Source organism: Hydra vulgaris, chromosome 06, assembly GCF_038396675.1.
Source record: "Hydra vulgaris chromosome 06, alternate assembly HydraT2T_AEP".
Lineage (NCBI taxonomy): Eukaryota > Metazoa > Cnidaria > Hydrozoa > Anthoathecata > Hydridae > Hydra > Hydra vulgaris.
The window spans coordinates 15782501-15795820 of record NC_088925.1 but is presented as its reverse complement, the minus strand read 5'-3'; the positions used below and the strand labels follow the sequence as shown (position 1 = coordinate 15795820).

Here is a 13320-nt window from a genome sequence, read left to right as displayed (position 1 = left end):
TACCCATTTGATGATCACAAAAGATCTATTCTTCAGTCTTTACTTTTATATTTTTGGTGTCAAGGTATCGAACTTCTCAAATAGTTTTAAAATTGGCCAAGCTTTTTGCTTGTAATCCATATGCAGCAGCTAAACCAGCATTTTCTCATATTCTTTTGAATATGCTCTTTGTAGGCAAATTCCTTCAGCACTTATGTGGGATATTTATGAAAATATATTATAACTAAAATAGAAAATGATTAAAATTTCTTTATTTCTAATTGATCAATAATAGTTAAGTTAATTTTATATTATATTTAATGTTAACTTCTACTAATTTAAAAATTTTTTAATTTAACAATTGTTTTTTATTAAATTGTTCATAGAATATAATTATTTATGTCATAGAAAAGGTTTCATGAGATAATAAAAAATAGCATCACACTAATGATTACTCAGTGAAAGAAATAAAACAGGTCTAAAGTGTGACATGCATGTGATACATGCTGATAAGACAATAAAACATTAAACAAAACTAAGAAAAAACTTGAGAAAAGTCAGCAATAAAGAAATTTCCAATAAACAATATATATATATATATATATATATATATATATATATATATATATATATATATATATATATATATATATATATATATATATATATATATATATAAATATATGCATATATATATATATATATATATATATATATATATATATATATATATATATATATATATATATATATATATATATATATACATATATTATTTATTAAACAGCAAATGCTTGGATAATCAGTTAATAAAAATAAAAATTAGTCTCTTTGTAGGTTTAAGATTTAATTGAAGCAAGATTTCTTACCCATGAATCCTCTTACCTTGTTTGTTTTATTGTAAAAAAGAGTTAAACAGAGTTAACCTTAGTTAACCAGAGTAAGAAACAAATCATGGTAGCTTCAAAGAAAAATGATAGCTTAAATGTTTCAAATACAGATAACATTAGAATTTACTTTTAATTTTACATTTACAGATAATATTAACCATGTTACTCTGTATATATTTTATCCTGATAATCTAGGCAAAAAAGTTGATGGAGGTTTTGTTGCTGTATAATATAATAAAAGTAAAAGAAAAACTTGGAAATATGCAAAACAGATCAAGAAAAAAACCTAAACTGAACTATGTAGCAACTGAACGTTCTGTAAAACAAGTGACAGAAGTAGCCATGCTGATAGTTGGGCCAGATGCAAAAGATGGGTATATTAAAGCAAGAGCTCTGCTATCTGTGTTTAAAACAAAAAAAGAAATTCCATTTAGTTTTTTATGTCATCATACTTCAAAGATATTATGTAACTTTAAGGTAAAGTGGTGTAACATTGACACATCTTTAAAAAAAAAATTTTTTTAGCACGTGACAAAAAAAATTTGTTATCTAATTTTTCTAAGTGTTTACCAATATTGCTGTCATAAACTGTTAAAAATTTAATTCTTTGTGTAATATTATTGATAGTTAATTATTTTTGTTGATGTAGTGCCACTGTTAATGTTACCCTCTCTCTGGGGTAACTTTGACAGTAGAATATTTTATGCTTTAAATGTTAAAAATACCTTATAAGGGTAACAATAAGTTATGTTTTTTTAGGTTTCGCTTTTTTTGGTTGATTTCACTTCATTTAAACTTGCACGAGATTCATCAGATTATCTTTATATTCTTGTAGCAAAAACTATATATTGTGCACTTGTGTGTGATTATATATATATATATATATATATATATATATATATATATATATATATATATATATACATATATATACATATATATATCATATATTATAATGTGTGTATAAAGTGTGTGATTATATATATATATATATATATATATATATATATATATATATATATATATATATATATATATCATATATTATAATAAGGAACTTAATAGCAGTACTCATTGGAGCGTGTTTGACACAGTACTCTTGGCAGCCATAGCAACCGAGATAATAGTGAGAAAGAGTCGCACCACTTTTTTTTATAAGGAAAGTCAAAAAAAGTGTATGCAAATAACTTACGCGAATATCTAAATTACTTCAAATTATGTTATGTTAAAAACATACTAAAACATATATCAAATTTTTTAGTTTTACTTTCACTTAAAAATTGCATTGCGACAACATCTTCTTAAGATTTGATTGATAGCACTCATTTCTGTTTCATAGTCTTTAATATGTTATGTAGTTTTAAATTTTCGTTAAACTGCCTGTGCAGCCGAACGATTAGCACGCAGGGCTTGTGGGACAAGAAGTCCAGGTTCGATTTCTACCTATGGCTACATATATATTTTTAATTTAATCTTTTTCAATTTTTCTAAAATACAAAATAAAACGCTTTTGAAGAAAGAAGTTTTTTTGAAAGAAAGTTGTTTTATTTTGCATTTTAAAAAACAAAAATTAAAAAAAAAAGCAAGCTATTGAACTTACCACACAGCAACCTTAACTTTATTTAAAACAGTAAGAGGGTTTAAAGAATATGTTTTTATAAAAAACATAATTGAAAACTCTAATTTTTTATTTATTATAAACCATTTGATTAAATTTATAACATTTAGAAATAATAAAAAGTTAAATATACACAATATTAAGGTAATAAGAAAATTTAAAGTTTTACAGCTATTTTAACACACCCCCAGTAAACATTCTAAACTGAGTGCGCAACGATAACAGAATTTAGATAACAACCAAAATATAATTATATTTTGTATAATATTGGAAGAGTCAACTCGGACGCCTTAAACTTATAATGCATGAGGCATTGTAGATGTGCACGCTGTAAATTTTTTGTATTTCCTATATTACTCTTATAGATTTCTTAAATATTTTTGAATCTTCTATTATCATAATCATAAATAATATAATTATTGAATATTTTATTTATTTATAAATAGTATGCATTTTTTTTAATCTTTTGAACTTTTCAATCTGTTTTTAAAATTATTAAAGTTCAATTTTTTGATGTTTTACTTAATGAAACATGTTCTGTTTTAAAGGCGATGCATTGAAATTCTGTCTTGACAGGCTGGTAGTTTTATAGAAGCTAAAGATGACCTTATTTTAAATGTAAGTAAGGTATTTTTTATTTTTTATTGGTTTTGAATAATTTTATGTTAGATATTCAATCGCATTTTATATGAATCTATTTATTTAGTACAATGTTATTGTCTGGTGGCGATATTTAGGTTAGATTTTATAAATTTCAATTTACATTTAAAGAATCATTAATATTTACTTCTTAAAAAATTTACATTTGCTTTTTTTACATTCTAATTCAACAAATTTTTTGTACTAAGTGTTTAAAATTGAACAACAATATTTTGTTTGTTATTTTAGCTCTAGTGCCACAGCTTATAACATTGCTGGTTTTAATTTCTAATTTACCTTCATCTTTAAAACTGATTTAAAAAAAAATTTAATATCTTCTTTAATATGATTGTATTATTCTATTTTATGAGATATTTTACTAATAGTTTGATTGCTTTCAATTGTTACTTTTTTTATTTTTAGGTTATTCTTATAAAGTGTTTGTACGCTATTAAGATGTTAATAAGAGCCCACATCCTATAGTGCACATAGGGTGTGGGCCCAGAATGGGAAAAGATTTTCCTTCATTAGAGAGGAAGAAATTACCCTTGCCAAAAGTGGGTGGAGTTAAAGTAAGAAGGGGAAAATACTTAACTACATCTATAAAGGTGTAAATAAATGTTTTTAGTTTAATATATATATTTTTATTAACCGTTTTTGTTAAATTTTGTTAGTAAACAAATACAATTTTGTTTCTTTTTTTTTTAATAATAAGTTATGTTTATAAAAAATTGTTGTTGAGAAGGTGTACATTCTGTTTCTACACTAAACACCATCAAAATTTCAGTCAGCAGAACATGCAAAATATTAAAATAATTTGCTGCTGTGGCGGTGTTTATGATCCCTCCATTTGAGAATAATATTTTATTGTCACTTTAGATTTTGTGATTACTTTAAATTGCAATTAATAATTTTCATAATAATCAACAATCACTGAATTAGAGGGTAACTAATAAGTACCTACAATAAATTCGCGAAAGAACTTTTTCACTGTGTATGTTCTTTATTGATGTGTTCTTATCTGTTCATGAAAACATTATTTTTTTTGATTAAAAGGATCTTATTTTTAATGTTGTGCCTAGCGAAACAGTACCATTGATTTAATTTTTTATCTTAAAGTCATGGTAGTAAAGCTTTATTGGTTTATTTTAAGTCACGGCTGCGAATATTATTGGTTGATTTTGAAAGTTTTATTTGTACAAATTTAAAAAGAATTGCAACTATACATTGTACATTTAGCATTGTGTTTCTTAATGATTCAACTTCTACGATGATCCGGGATCGAGTCCTTCACTGAGAAAAATGTTTTTAAATGTTTTTAACTATTTTTTATTGAAAGTTATTATTATTGTTGTACATTGAAAGTTACATTGACTTTTTGTTATTTACATATATCGACTGATATAGGGATAGGCACAGTAAGTGTACATACATCAACTGATTTAAGGATAGGCGCAGTGAAGCATATACATCGATTAAGGATTTTGGTTTGGGCATGCATTCTTAAAATAAAAGAAAAAAAATCAACCAATCAGAAATCACTCCCATAACTTTAAGAAAAAAATTAAAGCGATGCTACTGTTGCGCAAGCAACAGCGTATTTTTAAAAAGAAGTTAACATTTTACTATATCCTTTTTATTTATTTTGTTTGTTTTTATGATTTTACCTTTATTATCTCATGATAGTAGAGTTATTTGTCATGTTTAACTGGAAATACTTTAAATTTAGTTGTTATTTTAGTTCTTTAGTTAACTTTGGTGCTTTACCAACTATCATTGGTTTACTTTGTGTACTGTTAAAATATGGTTTTAACTTAGTAAACTTTAATTATTTAAAATTTACTATGTTGATCATTAGCTAATAGTTTAAAAAGAAATTAGTTTGTCGCAATCAAGGTAAGAATAATTTTATTTTCTGGTTGAATTGCAAAATTTGTTTGCACTGTTAGCTCTTATATTTTTGTTCTTTTGTGTAATAGCTAATTGTCTTTGCAGTGACTCTTACAGATTTTGACTATTTTTAACAATGCTCTAGAAAAAGATCAGCAAGAGGTAAATTGGTTTGTAGTGTTTATATGATTTTTCATCATGTCATAATTTTTTTATTTTTTTATTTCAGATATATCTTACAATGCTTTTTCAGCATATTGCAGAGGAAATAGAGGACCCACATCTCATAAGACACATAAGATTCTTTCTTATAGTTAACAAGTTATTAATGTACTTTAATTAGTTAAGACTGTGCATTAAAGAGATAACTTTCTTTCTTATAGTTAACAAGTTATTAATGTACTTTAATTAGTTAAGACTGCGCATTAAAGAGATAACTTTCTTTCTTATAGTTAACAAGTTATTAATGTACTTTAATTAGTTAAGACTGCGCATTAAAGAGATAACTTTCTTTCTTATAGTTAACAAGTTATCGATGTACTTTAATTAGTTAAGACTGCGCATTAAAGAGATAACTTTCTTTCTTATAGTTAACAAGTTATTTATGTACTTTAATAAGTTAAGACTGCGCATTAAAGAGATAACTTTCTTTCTTATAGTTAACAAGTTATTAATGTACTTTAATTAGTTAAGACTGCGCATTAAAGGGATAACTTTCTTTCTTATAGTTAACAAGTTATCAATGTACTTTAATTAGTTAAGACTGCGCATTAAAGAGATAACTTTCTTTCTTATAGAAAAATTTTTTTACATGCAAACTTTTATTTTCTTTGAAATGAACGAAGTTAATGAACGAAGTTAATGAACGAAATTAATGAACGGGAGAAGAAGTTATAAAGTACTGAACATTAATCATTAACTCAAAACATTGATTTTTATATTTTGCTCTTTTTTAAAAGTTATTGAAATAAAGCGAAATTATTAAAATAGTCGGTGTGGAATAGACTTACTATGACCAGTATCATATGAGTCATGGTAAGTCCGTTATTTTTCACATATTCAAGTCAACTCATGTTTTTTGAAACTTTTTATACCGAAGGTAATTAACACATTTCAAGCAGGTATTCTAAATATTATTTAGACTGGTACCAATATCCAATCCATTGATAAATAGCGATTGGAGCAAGATCTACCAAAACATTTAAAGTTGTTTAAAATTAATTTTAAAAGGAATATATTTTTTTTTCATAGCTTTAAAAAGTAAACAATAAGTATAATTTTTCTATAGTTATTTTTTACTGCTTACTAAAGCATATTTAAGGAAGGAACAAGTTTAGAAAAGGTCGATGTGGAACAGATGTACCAAGACCCATATTTTACGGGTCATGACAGCTAGTATGTATATAACAGCCATATACATACACACACATATATATATGTGTGTGTATATAACGGCAGTCTATAATCAACAACTGCTTGAAATGACAAAAATAGCTATTTTGACCTCCCAAAATAAATTCTTGCTGGTCATGGTTGAGCGAACAAAAAAAAAATCAGAAATTTGAAAAACAAGATTTGACTAATAATATGGGTGTAATTTGGAAAATGCATATGCTACAATTTCATAAAATCATTTAATTTTAGAAAAAGTATTTAAAATAGTTTTATTGTTTGTCAAGCTACTTAAATTTGCTTCATTGACGAATATTTAATATGATGTAAACTATATCTATTAATTTGCTTCAGTGACGAATATTAAATATGATATAAACTATATCTATTAATTTGCTTCGTTGAGGAATATTAAATATGATGTAAACTATATCTATTAATTTACTTTGTTGACAAATATTAAATATGATGTAAACTATATCTATTAATTTGCTTTGTTGACGAATATTAAATATGATGTAAACTATATCTATGAATTTGCTTCGTTTACGAATATTAAATATGATGTAAACTATATCTATTAATTTCTTTGCTTAACTTATTTAGATTATTTTCATTTTACTGCTAAAAATCCTTTTTTGATTTTCAAATGAATGAAGTCTTAATTTTTTTATTATTTTAAGAAAAATATATTATTTTAATAGTATTAATACAATATATTATTTTAATAATACAATATATTATTTTAATAGTAATATAATAAAATATAATAAGTGATGTATTTAACTAAGAATATTTTTTCTTTCATCTGTACTTAGTCTCTTAGTCTAGGTTTCTTTTTCAAATCTTTTTATTTCTTGAAGTTTTATCGCTAATTGCAGTAAATAAATGAAATATATATATTTAGTAAAAATCTTGTTTTGTGTAACATTAGTAATTTTTATAAATTTTGTAATTTAGTAATTTTTGTGTATCAATACATTTTATAGTTGTGTTTCATAAAATATCTTCTTAGTATTAAAAGTAAAGTTAAAAGTATCTGTAAATGTAAATGTAAAGTGTAAAGTATCTGCGATTGAAGTTAATAACTTTATTGTTAACTAATTAACATTATCAGATTTGAAAATGATGCTAATGAGCAGAGATATAAAATGTGCAATCATTTTTCTACTTTAACATCATTAACTTTAAAATTGAAGTTCTTCTTTTATTATAATTTGAAATTGTTGTATGTAACTAAGGACAATTCAACTGTAGGTTGTTTTTATTTTTTTATTCAAACTTTTCATTTATTTTTTCTTAGCTTTTTCCGCCATTTGCAAAGTCATTGCAATAAATAAATTATTTTAAATAAATTTAAAATTATCAATTGCGCATTTGCACTTTTTTTCCTATTAATCAATAAATCAAAGAATTAGACAAAATATATATTTGAATTCATTTTTTGTAAAAACTTAGTTTTATGCAACATGTAACAATGTAATTGTAATGCTATGTAACATAAGTAATTGTTATAGTAGCATTTCATAAAACAATTTATTTTGGTATTAAGTATTCAGTTAAAATTTTTTAAATATTTTATAAAAATTGTTTTAATATTAAAAGAAAAAATTTAACATTAATTAAAATCAATTACTTGAACGTTACCAAACTTCCTTTTTTAATTGAATAAAAATGTGTCAGGAAAAAGTTATTTATTTGCGAGTTTTCATTTTAAAAATTCATTGATTTTATTTTAATTTTTGCTAGTGATACATAAAACTTTTCTGCCTTTTATTCAAAAAATAAAATCACAATTAAAGATTAACTTTTTATTTCAAATTATGATTAGAATATTTCTTTTTTTTAAGAAGAAAAAAAAAAAAAAGATTTTGAACAGGAAAATAATTTAGAGATAGCGAGACTATCAAAAATCTATAAATTCGAAGATTTTAAACTTTTTAAAATTTTATAAAAATCATCGCATACTATCAGAGTTGTTAACAAGGTCAAAAGTAGGAAGACCAAGGCCAAGGCCACATGTTACAAGGCCAAGACCAAAAGTTACAATGCCAAGAATTTTAAGGTCAAGGCCAAGATTAAGAGTTCCAAGCCTTCACAAATATTTTCAAGACCAAAGACGTCAATTTTTGCCTTACGTTAAGGCCAATTATTAACAAAACTGTAAGTAGCAAGTGCTATGACAATAAAACCACGTTTTGTAGAAATAGACCAGAATAGAAGGTTATGCGCAGAATTCAATAAAATCAATAAGAAAAAATATATTTTTTTTAGGCCAAGGCCAAAACAATCAAGGCCAACGGCAAAACAATCAATGCCATGGCCAAGGCCTCAATTTTTGGCCTTAAGGCAAGGCCAAGGACTAACAACTCTGCATACTATGAAATATATATTTAGGTTAATATTTAGAATTGACAACTATGTATATGAAGAAGTAAAACACAAAATATAAAACATACTTTACGTTCTGGTATGTTAATGATACTTGGATTTTCTTTAATAATTAGTTCAATGCTTTCAATATCATATTTTAATCTGATGGCAGCCGTCAATTTTGTATCCTGTATTTAAAAAATAGATAAAAATAAACTATTGAAGTTATTAAAATTATTTATTTAATAAAATTTGCCAATGCTTAAACAAAATCAAACAACTAATTTAATAAATAAAAAAATAACTTCTTAAGTTGTTTAGACAAAAAGTTTTATTTGAAATTAAATTTATGTTTAGTTATTCATGATTTTAGTTGCTGTTTTTAAATTTATGTTACATATGCTGTTATTCATGATTTTAGTTGTTGTTTTTTTAAATTTGTGTTGTTACATATGCTGTCATTTATGATTTTAGTTGCTTTTTATTTTAATTTATGCATTGTTATAATTTTAGTTGTTGCTTTTTAAAATTTGCTGTATGCTGTTATTGTATTGTTATATGTTATTGTATATATGCTGTTATTTATGATTTTAACTGTGCTTTATTTAACTGTGTTTTATTTTTATGCATTGTTATTCATAATTTTAATTTTATTATTTTTAATTTTTTTTTTAAACATTTCTAAAAAATTGAAACTTAAATAACAACATTTTATAAATCAAATGTTTTTATTATATTAAAATAACATTTTTATATATTAAAATAACATTTTATTATTAACTGATTTTATCATGTTTATTATATTTAACATTTTAACATATATAATATTTATTGTATTAACATTTTATTATATTTAACAAATTAACAATTTATTTTTATTATTTTTAATTTTTTTATATTTTTATTTTTAAAACATTGAAACTTAAATGACATAACATTTTGTAAATCAAATGTTTTCATTAAAATAACATTTTATAAAAACTTACATAAGGATTCTTTGTTAGATCAATGGGCTCCTAAAATTAAATTAAATCCAAATTTAAACAACTAACAAACTTAATGAATAAATCAACAAAACAATAAAATACTACTTAGTTAAATAACAGTAAGTGAAAAAGATGCAAGTATTAAGGTGTAAGGAAATGCATAAAATCATAAATTCTTATATTTAACTTAATACTTTATTTAATAAGTCATATATTTATTTATATAAATCAAGTAGATAGTTAAAGATCAATCTAATCTTCATCTTCTAGGATTAACTCTAACTTCCAATCTTTCTTGGAAACAATATATCAAACCTGTTGCAAAATTAGCATCTACTAAGCTTACGTCTCTTTACCGAGCTCGACACTTTCTTATTCCAGATTCTATTCTCTATCTCTATAAATCTCAAACCTGGCCTTGTATGGAATACTGTTACCATATCTAGGGCGGATCTTCTGATGATGCCCTTTCTCTTTTAGACAAGGTGCAAAAACGCATTGTAAACATAGTTGGACCTGCTCTTGCAGCCAACCTCCAACCATTATCACATCATTGTAATGTTGCTTCTCTTTCTCTTTTCTACAAATACTATAATGGGCAATGCTCTAAAGAGCTAGCTTCTCTTGTGCCATCTACTAAAATTCATTCTTGTGTTACTTGTCATTCAATTAAGTCTCATCCTTTTTCTGTGACTGTTCCTAAGTGCTCCAAAAACTCTTATTTGTCTAGTTTTTTTCCTCGAACATCACTTCTTTGGAATTTGCTTCCTTCATCTTGCTTTACTGATTCATATAATTTGCAATCCTTCAAGTCGCCCATCAATCGTTATCTTGCTCTAAAATCTTCATCTTTTCTCTTCCAGTAACTTCCAACTTTAATTAGTGGTTGCTTGCAGCCTTGTTAGAAGCAAAGATGTTTAATATATATATATATATATATATATATATATATATATATATATATATATATATATATATATATATATATATATATATATATATATATATATACATATATATATATATATATATATATATATATATATATATATATATATATATATATATATATATATATATATATATATATATATAGATCTATAGTTTGTTGGCTTTGGGAAGAGCGGAAGGAAAAAAGTGATTCTTACGCCAACACATACGTCACTTTTAATTACTTTTGACTTTCGTCCAACATTTTCGTGTTGGACGAAAGTCAAAACCATTAATTTAATTACAAATTAATTGTTATATAAAAAAACCACAAAAACGCAAATTTAATTGACCGGAATGTTTTTAAAAACATTCTAAATGTTTTTAAAACATTCTGAATGTTTTTAACAATATAAACAATGTTTTTATTTTTATTTTTTTTAATAAAATGTTTTTATTTTTTTTAATAAAATGTTTTTATTTTTCATTTTTTTTACTGTAAATCATGCGCAGAGTGTTGCTACATCGACTATCTTATAGCCTGACTCGGTAGGGAGTGCTGCTACATCGACTGACAAATAGCCTGACTCGCAAGGGAGTGCTGCTACATCGACTGACAAATAGCCTGACTCGCAAGGGAGTGCTGCTACATCGACTGACAAATAGCCTGACCCGCAAGGGAGTGCTGCTACATCGACTGAGGGTTTGGTTGGGGCAGGCAGTCTATCATTATTAAAAAAAAAAAATTCCGGTCTTGCATTTTAATTTTTACTTTTTGTCAACAAAATATGGAAAAAACTTTCGGACAACATCTAAGGGTTCTATATATATTTACAAGCATCTCAAAATGGCTGAAAATTGGACTGTTTAGGCAAATGGACATTTTGCTTTTAGATGTATTTGAGTTCTAAACTGCAACAAACTGCCTATATTTTGCCCATTTATTGCAGACAGTTGTAGCAAATCAGAAAACTTGCTACAGTTAGTTTCATTTTGGCATATTTTAGCAATTTCAGAAACTCTTCCAAAGTTGAAGAAATCATAGTTTTTCTATAACTCAATACAAGTTAATAAAAACCACTCTTTTAAAGAGAGAACTATCCAGAAAATTGTTCTAGAAAAAATGAGACACTTGTTGAAAGTGAGAAAAAAGTTATACAGCTCTAAAGTAATCTGTTTTGACCATGTGTAAATTAAGTGGGGCCATTGTGTCATGTTTCTAAGGCAATAAATTCTGAATTGTTGTACTTGGAAGTCTGAAATTTCAAGTTTAACTTATCTACATAATGCACATAACAATATATTAAAATCAGGAAAATCAGAGATGGTGATCCACAAGCCATTGGTTGAAATATAATGATTTGTTCCTATATAAACCAAAAATTTATAATAACAAAATATTAATAATAACTAATACCTTTTTATTTATTATAACTTCATTCTTAGATTTATTATTACTTGATGTATCTTGATAGATACAATGAAATCCAACCCCTTGAACAGGTATTTTATCTAAATTATTTAGAAAGATATTTATAGTAATATATTGAGATAAAAAATATATTTCTTGCAACTTTACTTTTTTTTGGTACCTTCTAATGTCATTAATATTTACTATATTTTAACCTTTAAATTCATCTTTAAAATATTTTTTTTAAATAAACTCTAATAAAATGGAAATGTTTAAATATATGGGAAATTAATTTTTTTTTTAAATCTTAAAAAAAAGAAAAAGAGCTTGAAAAAAAAAAAGAATTTGTTTATATAAAAAAAAATATTTAAGTCTTGAAATAATTTAAATAAAAAGCAGATCCTGATGCAGTTGATGGATAAAGATTCCTTGTAACATTTGAGATCCGGAGAAATAGCTGATTGACTGACATTGGCTAGTTTAAAAATTATTTTAGATGGTGATCCAGCAGTTTCTAAGTAAATGCCACAAATTCTTTCAAGGTTGATTTGTTCGTTTGACATGTTTTGTTCATACTTTGAAGTTCTATATTTTTAAAACAAAATTTCAGGAAACCTAGTTTTTTTTATTGTATACAACTCTAGACTTACTTTAATAAAACCTTGATATTTAATTTTCTGTCAACGGCTACCTAAAAAACCTAAAAAATCATTTGCAAATATAAAAAAGTTGATTTTTGAATTTAAGAAGCAAAAAGATATTTTTTAGTTTAATTAAGATTCAATTTGGTTAAAAATTTCAGAAAAAAAAAATAGCGGGTACTTATGGGTGAAGTTACAAAATCAGAACAATGAGATTAACACAAAATGCATTAAAAACAATAAAAATAGTGTTATTGGTGTACTTTAGTTTGTATTATATATTGTAATACAAAGTATGTATATATGTAAAAGTATTTCATAATCAGTACTAGAAACAAGTCTTAAATGAAGCCTGTATTGAACTCAGTTTTTAAATAGTCCTAGCTCCTCCCTGCCCCCTGCCCATTTGTTCAACAGTTCCAGGAACAAGAAACCACCATTGTTCATACTAAAACTACTTTACAGACAAGACGAGTGTTATTTGACAATATGCATACTCATGTTAATGTTTCTCAAATGCGGCAGACTTTTCTTTCACCAGGAATTAATACAGCATGTGTTTATGATGCAA

At 24.9% G+C, this 13320-nt stretch overlaps 1 protein-coding gene across 2 annotated transcripts in view; it reads right to left on the bottom strand.

The window, feature by feature from the left end:
- The window catches only part of LOC136081671 (uncharacterized), a 55118-nt gene that overhangs the window by 18659 nt on the left and 23139 nt on the right, over nt 1-13320 (bottom strand). For both annotated transcript variants that reach the window (XM_065799340.1, XM_065799339.1), the window contains exons 2-4: nt 12115-12209; nt 9768-9797; nt 8868-8969 (exon numbers count right to left, since the gene is read on the bottom strand). In XM_065799340.1, coding sequence (XP_065655412.1) covers nt 8868-8969; nt 9768-9797; nt 12115-12209 — 227 coding nt within the window. The remainder of the gene's footprint in view (nt 1-8867; nt 8970-9767; nt 9798-12114; nt 12210-13320) is intronic.